This window comes from Plectropomus leopardus, chromosome 14 (genome assembly GCF_026936395.1).
Source record: "Plectropomus leopardus strain MGB_pleo_1.0 chromosome 14, ASM2693639v1, whole genome shotgun sequence".
NCBI classification, from domain to species: Eukaryota; Metazoa; Chordata; class Actinopteri; order Perciformes; family Serranidae; genus Plectropomus; species Plectropomus leopardus.
The window spans coordinates 22992063-23018680 of record NC_142189.1 but is presented as its reverse complement, the minus strand read 5'-3'; the positions used below and the strand labels follow the sequence as shown (position 1 = coordinate 23018680).

General features: G+C 41.2%; 1 protein-coding gene across 1 annotated transcript; it reads left to right on the top strand.

Annotated features, from left to right (window-relative positions):
• Positions 1-914: 914 nt before the first annotated feature.
• On the top strand, positions 915-26562 carry LOC121953675 (filamin-A-interacting protein 1-like). The gene is made up of 6 exons (XM_088087284.1): positions 915-1157; positions 14678-14968; positions 15475-15648; positions 15848-16026; positions 22250-25049; positions 26227-26562. The coding sequence occupies exons 2-6, from the start codon at positions 14681-14683 to the stop codon at positions 26431-26433; spliced, it is 3648 nt and encodes a 1215-aa protein (XP_087943410.1). The 5' UTR covers positions 915-1157; positions 14678-14680; the 3' UTR covers positions 26434-26562.
• Positions 26563-26618: the final 56 nt, after the last annotated feature.

Below are 26618 nucleotides of genomic sequence, written 5' to 3'. Positions count from 1 at the left end.
TTGAGGGGGACAAGTTATTTGCCTTTTATTTATATAAAGATCAGCTCCCCACTTGTAGAATTCAGGGAACTGCAACTGTTGACTCTGAAAGGACCTTAAGCACTATCCCAGAAAAAAAAGTAGGTGAACCAAATTTAGGTCTGTTTACTTTCTACTGCTTCTGTGCACATGTCTAACCAAACAGTGCCCTGGCAGCAAAGTTAGCTATTCCCATTGATGCAGAGCACAATTACTGTACCTCAGATTTAGCTTGCTGGCCTTGTTTTCTGCAAGCAGGGCCAAAAAGAGAGTCTAGCTGCCAAAGTCCTGGAGAGTTTGGCCTCACTCAGCCCTCCTAAGTCAGCAATTGGTGGTTCCTTGGACCACTGTTAGGGCTTGGGTGGCTCCTGTCACCGGACTTTCCCAGCATGAGAAAATGGCATAGTTCAGCTGTCACCAAGGGTCAGTGGGGAGAGTTAACTCTAGCTGGCCAGCCAGAAACATGTAGTATTCAGCTAGCCTCAGCTGCTAACAGCACCCTTGTTGGCAGGAGTGGATGAGTTAAATATAGAACTATACTTTTAGCCTTGGTGACTCAAGTCAAAAAGAGTAAAGAGAGACAATGGAGGATGAGTGAAAAGACCTGGCCCCCTGACAAAGGACATCACCGCACCTCTGCCTTTCCCTTCACTGGGCAATGACCCTTTTCAACCACTGCGAGGGAGCAGAATAGTGCCTGCCTTCCTTCCTCGCCACCCTTCTGCCTTTCATTCTCACACACTCCTCAACTGACTTCTCAAAAGGATAGGAGGGAAAGAAAATGAGAGGTGTGTTTTAGACCGCTGTGCAGAGCAGATCTGGATAGGCTGTGGGAGTGAATGAGGGAGGGAGGGTGAGGGAGGGAGAGGGAAGTTACAGTGCTCTGTTATTGCTCTCTACCATTCCCTCTCTGAACCGAAGAACTGTGAGGAGAGAGAGAGGGAGAGAGAGAGAGAGAGAGAGAGAGCATAGCTTGAGATGGCTCTTGGCACAAATCAGTAGCCAGCACAAACGGACACCACAAGTGGACCACACAAGCCAAAGGATATTAGTGGATACTTAAGTGCTTTGTCTCTTGGAATTACCCTTTGGCGTGACTACTAATTGCTCCAACCTGGGGACAACACAACAGCAGGTAGGTCTCCTAATTTCTCCTAATGAAGGCATTCTTGTTCTCCTCCACCCTTGTATGAGAAAAAGCCAAAGACAGCCATGTGCTTCTGGCAAAGCTAGGCTTATCAGCTGTTCTGCTTTCAAACTGAAACACAGGAAACATCTCAGGTACAGGTGCTGCCGCTTTAGCTGTCGTCAGTGTATGAAGCTAATAAACAGAGCATTGATTGATAGAAATCCACTTGGCTTCGCTTGCGGTTAGAGCTGCTCTGCGCTGTATGAATGAAACAACTCTTCCTTGAAGCATGTACTTAATTCAGCTCATTTTTTATACTTTCAAATAATATGGATTTCAACATGTTGCATTAATTACTTGCCCATGAGAAGACAAGGGGCTACTCTTGGTGCTGTTAACAGCAATACAGATTTGGCATTGTGACAATGCATGCAGAAAAGAGAGTTATGAATCAATCATTTCTCTATGAATTGCATCTTATGTCACTGTATGAATTAGACCATTTAGTGTGCAGGCTTTTGTGCGGTGCATGTGGGAAGAACAGGGAATGATATTGAGATATTGACTATGTAGGAGAAAAAGAAGTAATGTAGAAGAAAGACAAGTAATGTAAGAGAAAAAGTAATGTAGGAGAAAGAGAAGTAAAGCAGGAGAAAGATCAGTCATGTAGGAGAAAAAGAAGTAATGTAGAGGAAAGACAAGTAATGTAAGAGAAGAAAGTTATTTAGGGGGAGGGAAGTAAAGTAATAGAAAGAATTAATGTAAGTGAGAGTGAAGCAATGTCGAAGAAAAATATGTAATGTAGGAGACAGAGAAGTAATGTAGGAGAATCAGAAGTAATATAGGAGACAGAGAAGTAACATATGAAAAATAGAAGTAATGTAGGAGAAGCAGAAGTCATGTTAGAGACAGAGAGGTAATGTAGAGGAAAAAGAAGTAATGTAGGAGACAGAGAGGTAATCCATCTTATTTGTCTGTTCATGTCTGGGAACGTTACTCTGCACTCATATATCTATATATATATATATATATGTGTGTGTGTGTGTGTGTGTGTGTGTGTGTGTGTGTGTGTGTGTGTATAGAAATACACATCTCTACCTCAATCTCAATTTCTTCCACAAACCTAACACCTCACTATTGCACCTACTGTACACACAGCATATACAACACCCCCACCACTGCCTAACATTGTGAAGCTTCTGAGGCCTCACGAGCCGCAACAGGATGACATCTTTCATCCTGATTATTTATGGATAGTAATGACGCCAAAATGAATTCCATTTCATCCACATGAAGTCATCTGCCTTTTACAGAGGAGACACATGGCTCCTGCTATTCGCTTGTACATTTGTCAAGGCACACATCACCTTGCATCAATAAACCGAAAAAGATAATATGAAATATTTCACTCTCAGCAAGGGAATGTAACGCAGGTGTGGCTCATGCTGCTGTCAAAGATCCTTTCTGTCAGTGTCCAGGGGCTCTGTGCAACCTCACCCTTCCTCCCTCCCACCCTCTCCAGCTGATGTGGCCTCTCAGTGATATCACCAGTGACACCAGGCAAAGAGAACCAGTGGCCAGATATTACTCATTAACATTTTTGCGCCTGTTCCAGCTTTATCTAAGCTCATCCTCTCTAGCTCGCAGCACATGCCCCTGCAAAAGTCTGTGAAACTCAATAAGCCAAATGGCCCCTCGAGAAAGACAGATTTGTGAATGTTGACTGGGCAGTTATCAGTCCCAGCTTGTAAATGAATCAGTTTCACTGTAAATCAATGATGTGGACCCTGTTCGAACTTAAACCAAGCCAAACATACCTGGGTGTTTGCCAAAGCAGCATTGATTTGAGATGCACTAAATATGTCACTGGCTTACCTCATGACATTGCTATAGCTCTATGTCACTTGAGTAACTCGAGTGACAGGTTGTTAAGGGCATAGTTTAAGTGAAAGGTGCAGTGTTGTGCACGAGACTGTGAGAAAGAAGACCTTTTACTTTGTTGCAACATTTAGCAGTTCAAGTGACAAAGTTGCACACTTCCAATGCCCCCTGCCACAAACACACAAAAACAATATACAAATACAAATATTAGATAAATAAAAGCTATACTGTTTACATAAATTAAACCTGCAGTGCAACATATGCCACCTTATTTAGACTTCATGCGGGCTATCGGACAAAGGCAACATAATAAATACATTAATGTTAGTTTATTACCATGGATGCATTTAGACAACTGGATACAGCACTGAACACGGCGCGCCACGTTCTTTAGAGTTGCTTAGTGGCACGTGAAGCCAAACTGGTTCAACTGCTGTGTATACAATGACCTGCATGATCCAGCGATGAGTGAGACTACTTCCCTACTGTACATGCCCATAGAGCATGTGCATTAGAGTCTTGCAGCAGCCAAGTAATGTAACTTTCATTGGTGGAATGGCAAACTTCCAGTTTTGGTCCTCTGCTAATTTGAATGTAGATAAAATTATTTTATTTTGAGGCTCTTCTAATCTGATGAAATGTTAACACACTGAATGGATCAAAGCCTGATAGTGGTCATTTCACGGGGGTTGCACACTCAAAAAATATGTATCCCCTGATATATAGATGTCTTTTTTGGTATGTATGTCAATGGGAAAAAGTCTTTTTGGGCCACTGGCATCATGTGATGGTGTAATTACGAAAATTGGTTCCAAAGCCCGCCACACTTCCTGAGGGCCTGTTTACGCCTTTGAGCCTATTGTATTCACAGTTTTTGTAAATATATTGAGGTGGACATTTTTTAGCATATTTGAATATTAGGGGGATGTGTGCCCCCGATATACATTATTGTTACTGCTTTGATTTTAACCAGCACAGGATGAGAGGTAATGATGTGTTTCTGCAAGAAGTGCTTGTGGCATGTAAGTGCTTGTGGCATGAAAGAACCGCTTGCCTCTGAAACTACAGAAAATGCCTAATACAAAAGAACTAAGAAGATATATAGCCAATAAAATAATTTGAATTACAAAAATTAAGTGCGCATTATAACTAAGAGTTGCAAAAACAGGACACATTCACTGAAGAAGAGTACATGTGCCTTTAAATGTTTCAGATGCATTGCTTTCATTATTCTTTGACACCTCCATGGTTTCCTGCACATTGTCAACTCAGTGACCCCATTCCTTCCTTACTGTGTGTGTGTGTGTGTGTGTGTGTGTGTGTGTGTGTGTGTGTGTGTGTTGAACATGCATGTCTGTGTGTACATATAGGCAAAATTGGTCGAGGAATACGTCTCTGTGCATGAACATAAACACAGTATAGTAAGAGGGGGAGCTTGTTGCTGCCAGTAGTCGGTGTCTTCCCCATTACGTCTGGTGGGCCTCAACAACAGCTGTCACTGACACATGCACAGCTCCGGTCCTATAAGGGCCTCTCGTCTTGAATTCCAAAAATGCAGTTTAGACACATTTGGATATTTCGCAGAAGAGTGGCACTTATAACTCATGTTCCCTTGGTTTAAAAATAAGTCCTTAAACACCATAGCAACCCAAGATCTTCTCAAGATCACTTGATATGCAGTGAGCAAGATAGCAAAGTGTACTTGCTATTAACAGTAGATTGGTTGTTAATTGACTCTTGACATGTTGTAGTAATATTAGATCTAGTGAGGTCATTCACAGTTCACGTACAGTAGAAAGATAGTGTTGCAAATTTCTCCAGTTCTTAAGCTAATTATTAATTGATGTAAGAGACATTTGAAATCCAACAGATGGGATAGATTACTTGATCACATGCCCACCTTCTCTATCCATGCCATGCTTTTTATCTCTCATCTATGTTTTTTGAGGGGAAGTGACATCATAATGACTCTTCTAGTAAATTGATGTGTGAAGATTACAGCCACTGAAAGATCTCATCTGTTTGGTGATGTCACTGATGTGGAGGAAATAGGGAAAAAATACAAAGAAATTGGATAGCGTGGTTCATTGTCTTTGCGTGCTGTAATTTCACACATCTGTTAGTAAGACAGAGTTATTCGACCCGATACCCATTTCATTCTATATTTTATTTTTGTGTCACATGCAACAATGAGTTTCATTGTTTAAATGATGAATAGTTCCTTAATCTTATGCTATGGTCTGTATGCATGCTATGTCAGCGACATTTAGTGACATGAGCATGTGTCAATTAAACTTTAAAAATATCTGTGTTATAACAGTGCAAAGGTCCCAATGTAGCTGCAGTGACAAATATTGTAATCTATGAGCTGCAAATATAGGAGTGTCATCAGCATAACTTTGAGCAATATTTCTTAAACCTGCTTGGTTAGAATTATAATACTACAGTACTGCCAGTATACTAGACGTACAATGAAAACAAATATGCTGTCTGAGCAAAACAATGCATTTCACTGTTAAAAACCTCAGCATTGACGTGCTAAAATCCAAAATCTCTTTCTTCTATATGAGGGCCCTTAAAACCGGTAGTCAGACCAACTGATTAGTCCTGGGATCACTAGCCATGACAGAAATGCCAATCTGTGGAATTTTGATCTACACAAGACCTCAGACACATGGTCGACTCCATGACACTGTATCGTATCTGAGACTGCTTCATCCATATGTTCTCTTGCTGTTTCTATTCATAGAACAGCCAGAACTCAATCTTCTCCTTGATCTTAAGCAGATATTCACTCATGCCACTAGTCCTGAAGAATCTGATGCATGATAAGTCAGTTTCCATTTACAGACACTCTGGATAAACCTAAATGCTGTTTCTATGAAAATTAACTCTAAAAAACAATGAATATGTTCATTTTATCATCCTGTATATTAAAGTATTATGACAGATGAGGATGAGTCATGTATTCCAGCAGCTGCACCCATCCATACGCTTGGTGACAGTATGTTATTGGGAACAGTGGGCTTGGCATGCTGTATGACTGCATATGATATGCATCAAAGTCTCCCATACGCATCAGTTTTCATAATGCATGACCCCAAATTAGAACATGTTTCAACGTGTAGAGATTTGCTATCATTCATGATCATTAAAGTAAATCAAAGTGAATATTAAACAACCAGCAAAACTATGATAAATAGGTCATATTTTATAAGATAAGATTCAAGAACTACCTGCTCTGAGCACCTACATTCCTCTCTGTTTGCTTATTAGTGAAACCTTAACTGCTGAAACTACAGCAGGCTCTAGTGAGAGGATCGGGTTAATGTGACATCAGGAGAATACTACAAGATGAAACCCACCACCTATGCTGACATTTTGCTCCAGTATGATGTGCCAACGTTAGAGTTATTGTCGCTATGAGGTATTAATAGAAGCCATCATTACACTAAGACAAGCTGTAAGTGCTTGAGTTTTGTCCATGAAGGTTCTTTGACAGTTCAATTAAGTGTTACTGGAAAAATGCTCCTGAAAAGTATTAAGGAATGTGTACATGTTTGAGGCAGTGTTGCCATCTGAGCAGAAAAAGCTTGTCATCGTTCTCTACGTAAAGCATCTTTATTTTCCTGGAACATGGCTGTTATGTAAAATCTGACCCCAGAGGTCACTGGCCATCTAGGCTGTCCATCAAAATCCTACAGACTGCAGCCTTGCTTGGGAAATAGGTGCTTGTAGAGCTTCCAATATCAGATGGATCGACTTGTAGCTTTGAATCTCATCCACAGCTACAGTTTTGATTGAAATTCCTATATCTTGGCGGGAGGGGTGTTTTTCTTGTCAGGACGGAAGAGCTTCTCAAGCGCACTGCCTTTTTATCAGTGTCCTCTGACAGAACAAGTTGCCAAACGCTTGCATGCAAAGAACATTTCCCACTCCTTATTTAGTCACATTGCATGTGTGGTGTAAATGTATCAAAACCAGTGAATACATTTTGTCCAGCCACATTTTTTTGCAGCTGCTGTCCTTATCCCTCATCTCTGGCAAATGAATTTGGCTTTTACTTTGTATGTGAATATCAAAGATAATAATGATATTCACCAGCATTGCAGTCTAATATTAAAGGAGATAAAGTGTGTAAAGATAGATATAACATAATATGGGTGTCAATAAGGCTTGCAGTAGGGCAACCAGACCGTATCATGCCTGTGGGTACCTGGCAGCAGTCAGTCAGTCATTTTCTGTAACCGCTTGTCCTCGTAAGGGTCGCGGGGGGGGGCTGGAGCCAATCCCAGCTGTCATCGGGCGGAAAGCGGGGTACACCCTGGATAGTTCGCCAGACTATCGCAGGGCCGACACATATAGACGAACAACCATACACACTCACAGTCACTACCTGGCAGCATACAGGCAAAAAAAAAAGATTTGTATGTGGCATTTTGTCTTCATTTTATTTCCAGAGTAGATTCTGGGTTAGAACGTGCAGGTCATTGTGGATGTTGGAAAATAGATATATTAAGAAAATATTGATAATTGTATTTAATGTTTAAGCATTTTTGTCCTCCTCTTTGTGTGGCAGCTCTGTCTTCTGGAGTTGTAATTATCACCAGGAAGAGCTAACAGGCACATTAATTGTGGAAATGTGCTTCTCAACATTATGAGAAAAGGCAAAAAATATTCATTTTAGGTTCACATGTATGAAATGTCCCAAAATCATCACATTAAATGTGCTACCTCACGGTTTGGGTTGCGGATCTTGTGTCAAAGGGTCAGGTCAGGTCAGATCAGATCTGGTTGCAGAATAACTGGTCATATGTGCAGGTGGCTGGGTGGGTGCGGTACTGTGCGGGAAGTGAGTCTTGATTCTGGATCATGCTAAAAGTTTCCATCCTTGTTTCTCTTGCTGATGCTAATTTGGTTGCTAGTATTTTAGTATTTCATACATGCATTGCATCATCTATGGAAGAGGACCTGCTCCCTATGTACAGTATATTTAAAGGGCTCTTCCTTGTAACGAAAACACAATTCTTAGTTTAAGGTGATTAAACACAAATATAAGCATTACTAATTAACGAATTGTTTCAACTTTCAAGCAGAGCTCAAAAAAAAAAAGTGTTACAGCTCTCTTGTATGAAATGCTTGGCAGTACATGGAATTTAAGACCAAAGATGAAAGTCTTATAGTGAACATCAGATTCACAAACTTGCTGACCACAGAAAAAATTTTATAGCCTTTTTTTTACACACTGGAATGGACGCACATGTTCTGTTTGGGCCTATAAATACTTACATATGTGACAGCTGGACCTGCCCAAACTGTGGGATTGACTTGGGGTCCCGTTTTAAATTTAGGCTCAGTCCTTGACTGGGTCCTCGCTGGGTATTAGGCATCCCTTTCATATAAGAAGTCACCATGGAATTGGATGCAGGGCAATCAGTAACATTGTGCCGATGGTTCAGATGCCACAAGTGTGTGGGGGCACTGTGGCGGGTTGGCGCAGACCTTAGAGTGAAGGCTCATTGTCTGCCAGCTCTCCCATATTTTCCAAGACAACTGGGAATGTTGCATGTCAGACTGGAATCCAGGCCACGTGCCTTTGGAATTACCATTTGTTGCTCGGGAGGATTCACTACAATCAAGACTGCAGTGACCGGTCAAAGTGGATCAAACAGTGACGACATTGTATGGATGACAAAGAGTTGTCATTAATTGGGCCTGTGAAATTTTTGTGATCGTAACTGTCTCCTAGTACAGCTGTCACGGAAATGTTTTGTATGAAGCCTGTGTAACTTCGGAAAGCTAGACTTGAGTAATTATGTCCTTTAAATGAAACTTAAAGCCTCTTTAATCAATATTTTTATATTAATTATGGATAAAATAACTGTGTGAAATGAAAGGTGATGCTGAAACTGACAAACTCACAGAGATTTATCAGCCAGCTCTGCAGCTTCATTCATTTTTACAGTGTTTTAGCATCTTTCAGCTAATTGTTTAGTTTTAGAGCCTGCAACTTTACTAGCTTGATTCACTCTCACCGCCCTCATCAGTGTTTTTCCAGATGCAGTAGGCAGCTGTTTTCCGTGAAACTGCTCTAATAACCAACTATGAGCTGGACAGACTACCCAGCAACATTATAGACATGCAAAGTTAGCAGCTGATGCATTTAGTGGAGTATTTAGCAACTAAAGAGGCAGATATTTCCCCTAGGAGTTGGTTGAGACCAAACCCAAGCTAAAGGCAACTTAATATTGGACCAGAACTCACCCGCTGGACATAAACAGGACTTAAAATTAATGCTAAGGTTACCTTGTGTCTAGGTAAAATGTGAGCTGTGTGCGAACATCTTCATTATATCAACTTTATCAGCTAAACATACATCAGTGTTGTACTTGCTGCTTCTTTTGTTGCCAAAAAACTAAATGAAGGCAGATTTATGTAAACTCCTACATGTCTTGAAAAATATCTATCACCACAGGAAGCTCAATGCTAGGAGAGCCAAATAGAGTATAAGGGTGTGAATGTAAACAACTGAACTAATTTTGTCAAAGATCAGACCCTCTGCAATAAATCTAAATTGATATTTGTGTGTTGATGAGGGTAGTCTGAGCGAGACAAGGTACTCTGTTTGCAACATTTTTTAAGAAATAAGAAATACATATTTTTCCTCTTACCTATAGTGCTGATCAATGTAGATTGTTTCGGTGTGAGTTGCAGAGCATCAGAGATATTGGCTGTGGAGGTGTCTGCCTTCTCTTCAATATAATGGAAGTATATGGCACTTGGCTTTTAGGGCTTGTAACCGGTACCGGGGTGCGTCACCCTTTAACAGCTATATGTTTCCTGAAATACAGGAGAAGAAGGATGACACAGGCAGATGTGACTCACTTTTTCTCAGTCTAACGCAATTATATTTTATTCACATTGCATATACTGCATACTGTTATTGCTATCCGTTTCTCATTTAACCAGCTTTTGCTGTTAATACACATCTTTTGTCACAAGTACACACACAATAAAATATCAAACCAAACTCAAACACATCTGCTCTTAGTGTCAATTTCATATATCTACATTCATTTACCCAAAAGGTTTTGGTCATAACTGCATCTCAAATGCACTGACTCAAAGATACTGTACCATACCATTTGGATTAGCTAATCACAGTTCAGTTAAATACATGCTCAAAACCAACACGCTGAAACAACAGACACATTTTTAACACAGTAATAAAACACAAATAAAATAACGCAAGGAGTCTGTTAAGAAAGAAGCCCACACTATACAGTGGAGATGTGTAACCCAACTAGTCCCACCGTTAGCCTCTTGCTAACGGTGTTACCTAGTGCAGCGCTGCCATTACAGTTACTCTCGGCCGGCGTCATGTTTTCAAAACAAAAGCGAACTCACCTTGCACTTGCACTTAAACCAAAACTGCCTTTTAACCTTAGCTAGTAAGTTACAGCAGTTCCTGATAGGTTTTTACCACATTACTAACCTGAAATACAGAAGACAAAGGATGACACAGGGAGACTTAACTTGCTTTTCTCAGTCTTCCGCAGTTATGAGGGAACCAACAGAAAATGACTACACTCTTCAGGGCATCCCACAGTCTCACACTGCTCCCCACCGCCATAACCTGATGTGTCAAGCCAAACTAAATTTGGTCCACAAAATCACATCACTTTCAGGAAAATACATAATTTTTAAATAAAAGACAACGGGGACAAAATACAAAATTCTTTCGTGAACTGTTCCACAGTTCACGAAATCCACAGGCCTTTTAGTGATCAGCCTAATGTAGGAACTATTGTCTTTGTACCAAAACACCTGCCAACCGTATTACTGCGCAGAAGGAGGCGCTTATCTACTGCTAGCTGACCCAGCAACACTGAGCTAGCTAACATTATAGCTTACCCGAGGAGGGTGGCAATAGTGTTCACAATACTGGCCCTCTGAGACATTTTGCTGGTGAGTTCCTTTATTGATTTGCTCTTTTATAATAACTGTTTACAGTCATTTAACTCTCAGCTGTAACTCCACACACACCCACATTTGCCTGCTTGCTCTGTTGAACTGGAGTGACACCGCAAAATGAGGCGGGCGGTTACAGTAGCTTCTCTGAAGTTTCATGGCATCAACCCAGATATTAAAAATAAACCTTTGAGTGCCCAACTCAGTGTAAACCATTTCGTCGCCGTTACTAAGGAATTCTGCCCGAGTCATTTACAGTACTGCACATGTTTCTATGTTTCATCACTCTTTTCAAGTCCCAGTGTTGCCAGTTTTAATGCTTTCCACCACTGGGCTTCTCTCTGGTCATAACTCTCTGATACTGCTTGAATGGTTGGATGAACACAGTAAGCGCTCTTATACACTGCTGTGCTCTGACATTTGACTCAATGATGGTGAGCCTGCAGCTGAAACTAATAGTTATGGACAGGAAAGAAGGCACTGCAATTAATCTCAGCTCTCATTGGAGCCAGTGTGCACTCAGTGAACTCCCAGAACTGAGATAAGAAATGTTCTTAATGTGTTGGTTTGAACTGAGAGATACATTCACTGTTATCTTGCAAGCTTCCCTCTCATGTGCTTGGGTCTTTTTTCCTGGAAACAGAAGAGAGTGGTTTCAAGCATCATTAGAATTCACTGCAGTCTTAACTTTGCTGACCACTATTACAGCAGAAGATAAACATTTTCTTGATGTTAACTGAAACCTTTAATAGACTCACTTTCCAACCTTTTGACATTGCAAGTCTAATACCTATTTTACAACAGCACATTCACATTTATCATCTTGTTTGAAACTAGATGGACTACTGACTGCTTATTGATGTTTTTGTCTGGGCAGCTGTGTGTGTGTGGTTGTGTGTACATGTATTCTACTATATATATATATGTATGTATATATATATATATATATATATATATATATATGTATATATATATATATATAGTAATTTATAGTTTTATAGTTTGCATGCAGTGTGTTTTGTGTTTTCGATTGCATGTATCCACTGCGCTTAACAGAAAATTCATGACATTTTGGCAAGCTCGCTCAGGATGTCTCAATGCATGATTCAGAGGTCAGGGTCCTATGACATCACCACGGTTCTTCGGTGGGGATTTTGGGGGCCGGGAGCGTTTTCTGTTTGTAATTAAAAAGTGCTGTTGATGTCATATCTGAAATCAATCAAGAAGACTTGCACTTGCTCAATGTCCCAAGGCTGTTGCTGGAGAGCTTAAAAACACACATGTATGCACATACACACAGTACACACTGAACACATTCACAAAACGAGGCCCACACACCTCTATTCTTATGTGCTACAGTGCGTTTTTATAGGTGTAGATTTCAGCTAAGGAATGCAAGGGACGTACGAATGTACCCCTCGATACATAGCACATGTGCACTAAAAATAGGACAGTAGCAGTTTTACTTTGAAGAAATTTAAGACATTTCCAGCATAAATGTATACAGAAATGGGTCAAATTGGTGAATAAAATTTTTACTAGAATGGAGGAAATTACGTTCTTTTCACTCAAAATGTTCTAAGGAACAACCCTCAAAACCCTCATTTCATATGTGTCTTGCCTAATTTTGTAGCAAAACCTGCGCCCTTCAATGTCTTTGATCATTTATTGCATTGTTCACCCAGAGGTAGCTAATTTCACCTAATTTGATTTTTGAAGTATCCATATATTTGTGTTGAAGAGGAAAATATCAAACAAATATGATTACAAACAAGTATAATAACCTACTGATTTTCAGTAGCCTAAATTATTGTTGCAATAACCAGTAGCTGTCAGCTACGATAAGCTAGCTAAAAGTTTGCTAGAAGTACTGGATTAAAATAATAGTTGAAATAGGTAGCTAAACCTAATTTACAAACAGTTTGGTTTGCTAAAAGTGATAGTTAAATTGTTGAAATAGTTACTTAAAGTGATTTATAAGCAGTTGAAAGAGTAGCAGAGCAGTCTATCCATTAGCCTACTTAAAGTAGGCTAATGGATAGACAGTTGAAATTGATGGCTAAATGAAATAGCCTAGTTAAAGTTGTTTGCAAATAAAAATAAAAAGCTGAAAAGGTTAGCTAGCAATGTTTAAATGTTAGAAATATGTAACTAAAAGAATGCTATAGAATTGATTTATACAACTGAAATATTTTGCTTGAAGTACTTTATAAAAGTAGTCTGATGAGTGACTGAAACAGTTAGCTATAATAAAAGTAACAAACAAAAGCTGTGTTCAAAATTGTCCCCTATCACAGATATAGTGCACTATAGTGTTTTTGCCATTTTGTAGTGGTGTTTGAATTCTCAGCTGTTAATTTCATCCACTATATAGTGCACTATAAAATGCCCACAATGCACTGCAAATTTGAGTTTACATACGATGTACACTTCATTCAACTCCCGTCTACCACAATGCGATGTAGTTGTGTATTTCTGAGGGGGAAAAAATTCCAACGTAGTGTCCGAAATCTCGTTTGGTTTTTCCCTATATAGTGCACTATTTAATACACACTACATAGTGAATAGTGAGTGAGTAAATGAGGGGACGGTTTCGACGAACACAGCCGATATGTCTGCCACTGTAAGCGATAGTGTTGTAGTAGGAATGCTAGGTTAACCAAAGCGACTTTATCAACTTTATGAAAAATATCATAGCATCTACTTTCATATATGTAGGCTAACAGTGTTAAATCACATCCACTTCAAATTAACATATTTAAAACATAAGATTTTTAGCTACTAACAGGACTGTGGGGTACATCAGACAAAAAAGGATGGGAACCAGTATGAGCAAACAGTACACATGTAGCATACGTATTCCTCAATGTTATTCTGCGAGCTTGCTGTATGTTTAAGTAATCATGCGTGCTACCGGCCATCCCAATATGACTTGTATCGTTATGACTGATTAATGTCATAAAATTAAATTTAGAGTCCGTCACCAACAGATTTATTTTCAGGATCTGGATAAAATGTTTGACTCAGACTTTTAATGTCAGCAGAGAAGGTTAAGGCACCCAGGAGTGCCACAAATGTGCTTCCAGACCATCAACACTCAGCGTGAGATACACAAGCCTTGTGAAAGGACGGGATGTGTCAGGAATGCACACACTGCCATACAACACATGGACACACACACACAGTGCTGGGTAATTGTGGATATTTATTCCAGATTAGGAATGTTACAAAGGGCTGAAATCCAGTTGTAAAGCTGTTTATGTGTACAGTATGTTTGCGGTCATGTGAGTGAACATGTCATTAGATATAGACGCCAAAGTCATAAAACACCCTTGTGACCGTGCACTAACAGTATCTGACGTATTTCAAGTATCTGATATTTAGAGATCATCTTCAATTGAAATTAAAATAGTTTAAAATGGAATAACAAAACAACACAAGGATGGCATGATTTCATCTAAAAATAAAATCATGAGGCACCCAGTAGCTCAGTTGGTACAGCAGGCGCCTGTACAGAGGCTGTGTTCTCGCCTCAGTGGTCATGGGTTGGATTTCGGCCTCGGCCCTTTGCTGCATGTCATCCCCTCTGTCTCTCAACCTTTCACACTGAAGCTTTCCTATCACAAAAAAGGTAACAAGTAAAAAAAAACATGTTTCATCTGTTCTTGGTGCAGGTAGAGGATGAGGTCCAAAAGCAGCGGGGTGGAGAGCCCGGCCAATGGGGTGCTTGGGGTGCCACAGGGTGACCATGACATCAGCCAAGAACAGGAGGTGGGCCTGCCAGTGAAGAGCCTGAAGGCCAAAGTTCAGCAGAAGGAGGGTGAGGATAATTTGGAGGTGGAGGTGATCTCTGACAAAGAAAAGCTGCTGCTTGATTCCCCCGAAGCGGGAGAAAAGAGAGGCAACATTGTGGATCTGTCCAAAGAGGATCTGCTGAAACTGCTGGGGATCATGGAAGGAGAGGTTCAGGTGGGTTAGATGCTCTCTTTGACCTTTGACCTGCTGTAATAAGTACATGCAATAATGAAAACATACCTGTAAAAGGCATTATGGATGAACACAAGGTCAGTGTGAATGGAGAGTGCACATGCTTTTAGTGGTTTGAGTTTGACTGTAATTTTATGCACAATAGCTCTATCTTGTGGTTGAAAATGGCAATTTTATCATTCCTCAGAAAATCCGCAAATGTGCCTTGTGTGCACCAAGTGACTACTTAGGAGAAATCTGGAATCCATGAAACAAAGGCTGCAGGAGTTTAAACACCCTAAAAAAGAAGATGCACTGTGTCCAGAGGCATTTGAGCAAAATGCCACGTGTGACCATTTTTCACACATCATTTCTCACATTTGCATGTCTGGGACAACAACATGTGTCTCTTCAAACAAGAATCTAGATTAAAATAAGTCACACTCTTCCTCCTCATGTCATAATGTCCTGTATCAATTGTATATCTTTATATTTCTGTGTGTTTTTAGGCAAGAGAAGATGTTATCTGCATGCTAAAGTTCAAGCAGACTGTCCCAGGGGACCTCGAATCACGTTATGGCTCTGCAGCCCCTGGTTCAGCCCTCCAGGCCCTGCAGAGGGATGGCTTCACCACTGGCAGCGAGCCACATGATGCCAGTGTCTACCAAAAGCCCATGGTTGAGGTCAGTTAGCTTCTGCCAGTCACAGCAGTTATATGTTGAAAATCAGCTGTATAAACATTTCAGTGGTCAACACTGTAATGTGAAAGAGGTTATTATCACTTTAAATAAAAGTAAAATTCAGTTTTAATGTGTCCTTGTTCCTTGCATTTGTTTGTGTGTTTACCTGTGTGTGTGATTGTGTGTCTACACTCTTTCTCAGCTGGAGCGTCTGCAGGAGAAGCACAAGGAGACGTACCGGAGGATGCTGGGTCAATTGCTGCTAGCCGAAAAGTGCCACCGTCGCACCGTCCATGAGCTGGACACAGAGAAACGCAAACACGTAGACTACATGAACAAGAGTGATGACTTCACCAACCTCCTGGAACAGGAGAGAGAGAGGTGAGGAGGAGAAGAGTGAGGGAGCTGGGGCATTAAACTGGCACACCATGAACACATCAAAATTAATTCCTGAAAACTTACAAACTTACTCATCAGCTACATTCCTCTTGACATATAAAGTATTGTAGGAATACTAAAAAGATGTAATCGTTTGGTAATTATGATAAATGACTGTGGTTAACCAAAGCTTAAGATACTTCTACGTTATGCTCTACGACATAAAATAACCTGCTCACTAACTTTGGAGCTTTTATGTGTCCTTAAAAAAAAGATTTGCTAACAAGTGGCTAAATGAGACTGCAGAACAACATGGCTTTACAGCCTCATAGCAGCGACGATGCGACTGTAGTATAGTTCACTTTAGCCTAACATAAGCTTTTTACTTTGAGCAATGACACTTAGGCTTCAAAAATCCTGAAAGTGGTGTAATTTGTGAAGATTATTTTGCTGAGAAAAACGTATAAGTTTCATAAACATTTGTTTAACATAGAGCCAATTTATCTGAAATAATCTGAAATCCAATTGAAAAATCCCATAGGCTTTTTTTATGAGGGAACCAGGGCGACATTAGCTTCCGGATTGGGCTTTTGGAGCCAGCCTCAAGTGGCCATTTAGGGAACTGCAGTTTTTGGCACTGCCATCTCGTCTGTCCTTTTTCAGCCCTGGCCGCATGCAAAATACAGGTACAGATGCATACTATTTGTGTCCAGAGCATTAGTATGACTCAACGAAAAATAGTAGCTTTTGTAGTACTGACAGACAATTTCTATTATGGCTCATACTTATATGGAGGGGAAGCAAGATTGATTTTATATACAGTATAAGTGGTACAATAAGGAAATATTTGATGCCAGTATAACTATTCGCCACACTTGATCATGCAGTTTTTTTTGGTGTGTGTGTGTGTGGGGGCAGTTACTGGGAAAATATACTGGTGAAGGATATGGATAGAGACATGGTGAAAGGGATACAGGTGAAAGCAGTGTGGGTTGAGAAGAGCCCTGAAAGAGAGAGACAACATGAATAAGAGAGTCAACATGTTTTATAAAACCAGTGTAGGACATGTAAAGTATAAGAGGTGAGAGAATCTGGTGCGAAAGAGCAGCGAAGGAATACATCGACATCGGAGAATCTGTGAAAGACGGCCTCGTCAGCCAAGTGAATAATGAGAGAGGGAAGAGAAGAGGGCAGGGGGGAGTTGGTTACTGAAGTGATAACCTCACATACCTTCATTTGACAGGGAGAGGTATGGAGTGTGTGGAAGAGATAGGGGAGGTGGAGAAGGGGTCAGGCTCTTTGGTGTGGGAAAGAGGGAGGTCAGGGGTAGGGAGGGGAGGAGGGGAGGCCACTGGGTGAAGGAACAGGAGGAAAAACAAATGGAAGAATAAAGAGCTTTGACAGGGGTGAATCTCCCATGACATCATTTGTGAAATGAAGTCATCAGCGAGGTTGCGACCTGGCTTGTTGGTCAAGAGGAGACAAGGGACGAGAGGCTGTAAGGAGGGAGACAGAGGGACGTACACACTTTCTGACACCAGAGAGGGGATGGTTGCATCACGTGGGTGTGGAGGGCCTCACAGTGATCAAACAAGCATGGTTGTGAACGTGTAGATGTGCACTGAATGCGCATGAGAGAGGAGGCCCTTCTAATTAAAGTACACACAGATGAAATAATTTGATTGGCTGTTACTTGTTGGTGCTACAGTTCCCATAACACGTTTCTGTTGATTCTCACACAATAACCGTGAGAGATGGGATTGTATGCATTAATTGTAGACTGCATGTTAATATGTGGTTTGTTATGCATATTAGAACACGCAATTTGCCAACAGGCATGAGAGCATGTGTAAGGGAGATAGAGTCAGAGAGAGAGCATCTGTTATGTACTGTATATAGTCAGTCATCTGTAGAGCAGACTAGAGACCACTTATATGCTGTATTTCATGAGCTGTCAAAACTTCAAACAGCGGAGGCAGTGACTACCTCTCTTCCCTGAGCTTTTACCGCAGGACACAGGAAACAGACCATGAAGGCTAAATCACAGTCGTGACAGCTGAGCTGCCATCACATGCTGAAGAGAGGGCTGGGAAACAAGTAGCAGACTTTAGCTTACATATAGTCCTTTGGCTGGTTTCACGAGTTAGGGAAAGAGGGTAGACATGATTCAAAAACAGTTCAATTAAGATTTTCTTGTGATTGTAAATCAATGTGCACACATGCTTAATAGAGCAGTGGCTCCCAACTGGTCAAGATATGGGGTTCAGATTTCTCCTAAGTTATTAATTCATGGTCCACACAAATACCACATTTTCATTTTTACTTTACAAAATGTAAATAACACATTGGCTTAGAACACAATGAAATAAGGCATATTGCAATAAACAACATAAACAGCACTGCAAAATAAAAGCTCTATGCAGACAATTCACTGTGCTTCAAAATAAATTGTTTTTTTTACAGACTTGACACATTGATGAGTTACTTTCGGTCCATTCAGAATGGACCCATGACCCACTTTTTGACCATGACCCACCAGCTGGGAGCCACTAATCTAGAGGGAAGATGGGTGTTTTATGAACAAATTGGTTAAGGCATTTATATTGTGCTTGCAACATGCACAACTGGGGTTTTGTAAAACTAAAACATTTGACTGATAATCTACTAAACTTGACTCCAAAACATATGTAACCTTAAGCTAAACATACGCATGAATGAGCACTGATGTACAGCAGAGATAAAATCAGGCGATTAAAGTGAAGTTTTAGGTTTGGATGCACAGGCACATTTTTGCATTTTACCATCTTCACAAAAGTAGTTGTGACAGTTGAGCCTACTTTTCATAGGCATACGTAAACAGTGCATAAGAGCAGCCTGGAAGTTTTAAGACAATCCATCTACCTTTATCAAAGTGGTGGATCGACCATTTGACTGTTATTGTCATCCCTAGAGCAAAGCTGCTAACATGGCTAAGCTAACTTAAAAAAGCATTTATGGTGTCATGATCAAAAAGTTTATGGGCTTCAGTTTGAAGCATACGGCACAAATCACAAATGGATTACCACTTAACTTTCACTTGATCCTTGGTTTTCATGCAACGACCTCCTTCTCATGCCAGGTAGTTTCCAGCAGGTTCCTTGGCTCATGCACAGGTCGGCCTCTGTCACCTCACAGAGAGAGTAAAGGGGATGAGCTTTGCTAGGTCTCGATCTGTCAGCGCCTGCAGAGCTCATATTCTTCTATCCTTTGCCGTAGAAGGACACAAAACTGACTTAGGATTCATGGATGAGCTCACTCCAATGCGTCTAACACAGATAATAGTACATAGTCTACTGTGTAAGAACATTTAAAAATGCACAAAAACATCACTCTCTTTGCAGAAATACATTGGCGCCAAGACCTTTACAGAAACATGGAAATATCTGCCATGTCTGGTATCTGTTTTGACATTCACTCTCTCAGGTGGGATAGAAGCTCGTCATCATCTCGTCTTTATCAATGTGATCTCCTCCATCTGGGTTGGAGTGAAGAGAGAAAAGTCAAAGGTCTTGTGCCAAACACCTGCAGGAATGCAGAGGATGGGCACAGGAGAAGCAGTTTCTGACTAGTAGCCATCAGCATTTCACACCCTCCCAGACAACACAGCAATTTAAGTGTCAAGAAGTTAAAATATTTAAGTGGCACGGGGGTATGCGCAATGATTAACTGAAGAAAGGGCTCACATGTAAAGTCACGTACACAAAATGAAAATGGAGACCTGACATTGAAAACTAAAATGATTGTTTTCTTGTCATTTTAAGGCCTCAAGACCAAAACTTCACATTATTCCACCATCTGTCAGCAGACTGTGTACACACAGTATGTGTAGACCTATTGTAAATAGTCCAATGTCCTCTTTGCTTCTGATTTCCCTCTTTTAACACCACATCAGTCCTGTATACTGTACATCGACTCTCACAGACTCTCTTGCTTAACACTTAATGGTTTTTCTCTGTCAAGAAAGGTCATTACTGTACAGCACGGTGTTTTGACAGCTTTTTGGCATTTCATGTCTGCTTCAATCCTCGGCCTGCTGACACAGAGGGGCTGCAGTGCCTCTAAGCAAATTCCCCAGGAAACATGGGATGCGATGTTGTTCCATAATGAAAAAAAAGCTTTCTTGTGGATGTTGGCTTATGGATTGCACCTGTGTATTTGCTTAGGAAATGTATTTTTATATCTTGCACGCACATTTTGGTTGCCTGAGAAGTTGGAACCCTCATTCAAACTTTCTTAAACCTACAATGCACTTGAGAGACTGTATATTCAGTATACAGCCAATGAGTCCATAGTTATTTCTTCCAGAGAAACAGAGCCATAGCCATCAGAGCCAAATCCCACTGACATCATGTCTTTGACCTTTGCATGAAAGTAATTTTAGAGTGCCAATTTCTAGGGTATCAGTGACATCTGAAGTATGAATTTTAGGAGCTGCACTCTGAGATCTGGATGGCTCCTTTGTACAGTAGCCAGACCCACTGATCCCACTTGGCACTGAAGGCTGTTGGTAATATGAATCAATTTAGGTGTTTACTGTCAATTACAAATTGACGATCAACATTTAGAATTTCAAATTGACTTCAGTTTCAGAGATGTTGCATTGTAAACTGTGGTTTGTTGTAAGATTGAATGTATCTGTACAGCTCCGTGCAAAAAGTCGGGGCTTAGTGCTTCATAAACCTATTGTCATGGTTACATATCCTCCCAGATCTTCTTCACCTCAAGGGAGACATCCACCTCAGTCATATCTGCTTTCCTCATCACATGTTGACTTTGCAAGGAACCTAGTTCAAGTCCAGTTTCCCCCCCAAGTGGAACTACAGCAGATGCTCTCTCCTGCCTCCTGTACCAGTGAGATTAAGGCTTCCGGTCTGCAGAGGCAATATCCTCTGCACTATGGACAATGTAAATATAATTTAATTTGCACCAAACTTGCACTGGACTTGATTTTGTCAGAGAAAAAAATGTTAATATTTTTTTAGTTTTTGTAATACCTTTGAAAACGTCCTTGGGAAAAAACCTCTTTAGTTATTTTCTCCTTAAACATGCCTTGTTTTATGAAAGCATGAATTGGGGGGAGTTCTGCAAAACACTCCTCCTGTGGCAAAGGTCCCACCCCCTTCACAGTGTCCAAAACAGAGCAGCACACACACTCTCATACACACATCACTGCCTTATATGGATGAGGTGACATCACTAACTAGAAGTCGGCTGGCGCTCCACTGTATTTATTCACCTTTCATTGTCCTGATAACATGCCTGGAATGTGACGGTGGAGGATCTCTGTTTAAGGAGCCCCCTGCTACTTCTTATGTGTTCCCAGTGGATTTTGTATAATGGCCAGATTGTTTATGTGCTGATTGTAGATCATCCATAGTGGGTAAGTTTTAAAGCTGCAGATGCACAATCTACTTTGTTGTGCTGGCGCCTCTATTCATTTGGTTTCTTTTGCATTGCAAAAATGTTCAAGCTGAATATAGTATGTCCCTGAAAGTGTACTGGGAGAAGATGCAGCTTTGCATTCAATTTGCTTTGCATGCATTTTGTTGGAGCCGGAGATGAGAATAGGCATGAGCAGCATAGAAAGAAGCTAAGAGAAAAGAAGACCACTTGGTGAGGGGGTGTTTCACTAGCAATTCATGTTCTTAGTCTCTATCCCAACAACAGGGATAAAAAGCAGGGGTATTTGGGAGTTGTAGTGCTAATCTTTGCCAGTTTCCCTCGTAATATCATTGCATGTTCTGCATAGTTGATTGCTTATCATCTTTCTTTTATTGCACAATGTACTGTACATAACGATGAGTTAAATCAAATTCTTTTTTTTTTGTCTTAGATAGATAGAAATGGCTAAGTGTTGACAAAGTTTCAGCATATAATATTTTGTGTGGTAAAATGGACAATTACTGGATTTCTGTCTGTGATAGTTAAAATATGTTTAATGGAAAAAATATACATTGGATGTGAGTGTATTTTGAGATTACAGCTTCCATACAAAAACACTTGCATTCAAATCAGTCTTTTGAAGTGTTTGTATAATCAAGATTATCACTCACTATCTTAAAACACTGCAACCTGGAATAATAACTATTCATTTTTCTATGGCATGATGGCAAACACAGAGACACAGTCATTAGCTTGAACAAAACACCAAAGTAACGCCTTGCTTTTGTTTTTCCCCACATTTCAGACTGAAGAGGTTGCTTGAGACTGAAAAGGCCTACCAGGTAAAAAAGGAGAAGGAGCACACCAAACGTCTGGCCAAGGTGCGAGAGGAGCTGGTCAAGTTGAAGTCCTTTGCCCTGATGTTGGTCAATGAGCGGCAGCAGCACCTGGAGCAAATGGACGAACAGAACCAACGGGCCCAGGAACTCAGCCAGCAGCTCCAGCAGTGGGAGCAGGCACTGAGTGAAGCCAAGGAGCGTGCTAAGGAGGATGGCCACAGGGTGCTGAGCCTGGAGGCTGAGCTTAAAGAAAAATCCGCCAAGCTCACTCAACAACACGAGGAGATGAGTGCCAAGCTCGCCAGTCAGGAGATCCAAAACCGTCAACTTAATGCCAAACTTTTAGGGCTTACAAATAAAGTGGAGGAGCTAGAGGAGAGCAACGGGGTCTTGAGGAAATCTGAAGAGGAGCTGCAGGAGCTGAGGGAGAAGATCGGCAAAGGGGAGTGTGGCAACTCCAATTTGATTACTGAGTTGGAGAATTTGCGGAAACGGGTGCTTGAGATGGAGGGAAAGGATGAGGAGATTACCAAGACTGAAAATCAGTGTAAGGAGCTCAGGAAGAGGCTCCAAGAGGAGGATAGTAAGAGCAAAGACCTCAGGCTGGAAGTGGAGAAGCTCCAGAAAAGAATGGTTGAGTTAGAGAAACTTGAGGGTGCATTCAGCATAAGCAAGGCTGAATGTGCACAGTTAAACACTGCTCTAGAGACAGAGAAGGGCCTCACCAAAGAGCTCTCAGAAGAAGTCGTAGCTCTCAGGATCCGTATGAAAGAGGTTGAGTCCTCTGAACTCAAGTTAGAAAAGTCAGAGCTGAGCCTTAAGGATGACTTGAGTAAGCTTAAATCATTGACTGTTGCTTTGATGGAAGAACGAAAGACCCTGATGGAAAGAATGAAATCAGACGAGAAGAAAAAGGAGGATTTGAGTAAGATGGTCAAAGTTGAGCAGGGTAAAGTTATGGAGGTGACTGAGAAATTGATAGAGGAAAGCAAAAAGCTCTTGAAGTTGAAATCAGAGATGGAAACCAAAGTAGAGACTTTAACCATAGAAAAGGGGGAGCTTAGCACTAAGCTAGCCTATGAAATTGATAAAACTAAGGATCTTAATTCAAAGGTCAGTCAAATGAAAAAGAGGTTAGATGGGTTCGAGCAAGCAGAGAAGCTATCAGCAAAGAATTCAGTGAAATGTGAACTGGGAAGAATGTCCGACCCTGTCAAAAGAGAAGACAACAAAGTCAAGGAGCTGACATTTGAGATTGAGCGCCTGAAAAATCGTCTTAAACAACTCGAAGTAGTTGAGGGAGATCTGATCAAGACAGAGGATCAGTACGAGATGTTGGAGAAAAAGTTCATGACAGAACAAGACAAAGCCAACATTCTTTCCCAACAGGTGGAGGAAATGAGGGGTCAGATAGCACGGAACAAAGCAATTGAGAAAGGAGAGGAGGAAAGCCAGGAAGCAGACCTCCGACAGCGATGCAAGAGAGAGGAGGCCAAAACCAGGGAACTGCAGGCGGATGTTGTCGCCCTAAAGGAGAAGATCCATGAATTAATGCACAAGGAAGACCAACTTTCTCAGCTCCAAGTGGATTACTCTGTCCTGCAGCAGAGGTTCTTGGAAGAGGAGGAGCGAGCCAAGAACATGGGCACTGAAGTTTTCCATCTCACCAAGGAACTGGAGATAGCAAAGCGTCACAGTCGAGCACTGAGGCCCAGTTTGAATGGAAGGAGAATGGTGGACGTTGCTGTGACATCTACTGGAGTGCAAACAGAGGCATTGTCCACAGGGCCAGCAGAGGAGGATACTCCAGCTGTGTTTATCAGAAAGTCTGTTCAAGAAGAGAATCACATCATGAACAACCTCAGACAGAAGTGCCTAAAGAAGCCAACAGAAAAGAGTGGTGTTGAGCGTTGCCCTTCATCTAGCAGTGACCTGAGCGTGAAGAAATCCTGGATTCCCTGGATGAGGAAAAAAGACAACACCCCTCAAGAGACTAACTTGGGGAAGCATATGCACATCAATGGAGATCATTTGCCCTCTGAATTGACCATGTCCCAAAAGCAAGGACAGCCTTTACACATCCGTGTAACACCAGACCACCAAAACAACATGGCCACTCTTGAGATCAGCAGCCATACTGCTGAGGATCCATTCTCCAGCTCAGCTCCTCTTAGCCCCAACCCATCTCAGCCTAAATCCAGAATCACAATCATTCCCACCTATTCAGCTCCAACCAACAAGAGAAAATCGACTATTGGACCTCAGGGCCCTGAAAGAGCCAAGTCTCCAGTCACCATCACAACGATATCCAGAGCAAAGTCTCCAGTGGGCAGCCGAGTCCCCTCCTCTGCCTCAGGAAGGCCCTTGTCTCCTGTCTCTATTACTACTGTAAGTACTGCTATCGTACCGGCAGCATCTGCCTCCCCAGAACCCCAGGAGATGACCATGGGTCGAGCTGTGTTCAAGGTTACCCCTGAGAAGCAGATGGTCCCAATGCCTATAAGGAAGGGCCACAATAGCATCATCACCACCACTGATGATAACAAGATCCATATTCATCTCAGCAACAGCATGACCCCAAAGATGGTAGTCAGGCCGGCGTCTGCTGCAACAGAGAGCAAGGAAATGACATTATCAACTGGGACAGTTTTACGCTCCCCCCGCCAAATCACCACCACTGCTACCAGGAGCACACAGAGCAAAGTGATGAGCACTATCACTATTTCCCCTGTTGCATCTACCACGCCAAGACCCACACAAAGCACGGTAAGTTTTGCTTAAAGGTTCTATCACACAATATATCCATTCTTTGAGATACCTGCCCAACAGCGAGGACCTCTAGATAAATCACATACAGTATATTACTACTCAGAGTTTAGTGGAAGTTCTTGCTACCAAAGAAATCTGTAAAAAGTAGATTTGGCAATATGTAATATAGATAAAAATTACTTCCATTGCAGTGACTCTGAAGTACCTCTGAACACGTTATATCTTGTATTTTATATCCTTACGAAAACCAAAATGTATAAATGTCAGTTTGGTGTTTTACGGTCAGTATGTACCACATTACACTCACTACAAACCCCCTGTAAAATGTTATTGTTATTAGTCATGCACTTTTGGCAAGTATTTTGTAACTTTTGGAGAGAGCCAGGCTTGCTGTATCAACCTGTTTCCAGTCTTTGTGCTAAACTAGGCTTACTGGCTGATGGCTGTAGCCTTATATGCAACGAACAGACATAGGAGAGGTATTGATTTTGTTGTGTAACTTTCAGATAAAAAGTGAATAAGCTTATTTCCTTAAATTTTTGAACAGTTTCTTTGCAAAACACTAGGTCTTTATTGTCTAGAGGATAACAGTGGTTTCATGCTTAGTATTACATGTGATTTCACAAGGTAAACATGTTCACTAACAGCTTCATCCCATGCTGCTAGACATGGGAGATGGGGCAACACTGCTGGTTTATTGTGGCCCTTATAATATGCTCTTTGTGGATCAGATGGATAGCGTGACAGTAACAGTCCTATGGGCAGGCCTCAGAACAGCAGAGCTAATGATGTGGCACTTTGCCACTTTGCAACAGTCATGCTGTAATTTACAGTTGTTACACAGTGTTTACATTCACAAACAGCCTTGCAGGGCTCAGTGCCCTCTGGCTGACACAAAACAGCCTGCACCAGTAACAGTGCACTGAAACCTAGCCTGGGCAAGTGCTCACCCCCTGGGATTGAGGTGAAAGAATGAGTAAATGTTTACATCTTTCATTCACACACTTCATATAGCACATATGATTAGTTTCATTGTTTAGAAATTCAAAATTCCTTTTTTTCCTGTAATGGGTTTGGCCCCTTTTTCATTATTTACTCTTTAGGTTCCCCTCAAGTGCTCCCCTGTTTTTATTCTTCTGCCTGAGAAACTGTACTCTCTCCCTGTTGTCAACAGACTGGGCATGATGCCCAGCCACCTCGCACAGGGCTGACCCGCATCCCAATGTCCAAGAGCCTGAAGACGGGGAAGGCTGTGCTTGGATCTCTGGGGATCACGGGAGGAGTGAAACTGGAGTCACGTGCTGAGAGTCAGTCCATGAGGATAGAAGTTAAAAAATCCACTGTGAATAGCAATACTTTACAAAATGGAGGAAAAGCTTGATAGACATACCAGCAACATACTCAAACATATCTATGGTGCTTAAAAAAATTAAAACAAACACCCACAGAAAAGGCTGTTGTGTTGTTATACAACTCAGCTAGAGATTATGCTTTTTTCTTTTTTTTTTTTTAATAAAATAAGCCATTTGTAATTTTTGTAAAGTCTTTTTTACTTTCCTGTCTCAT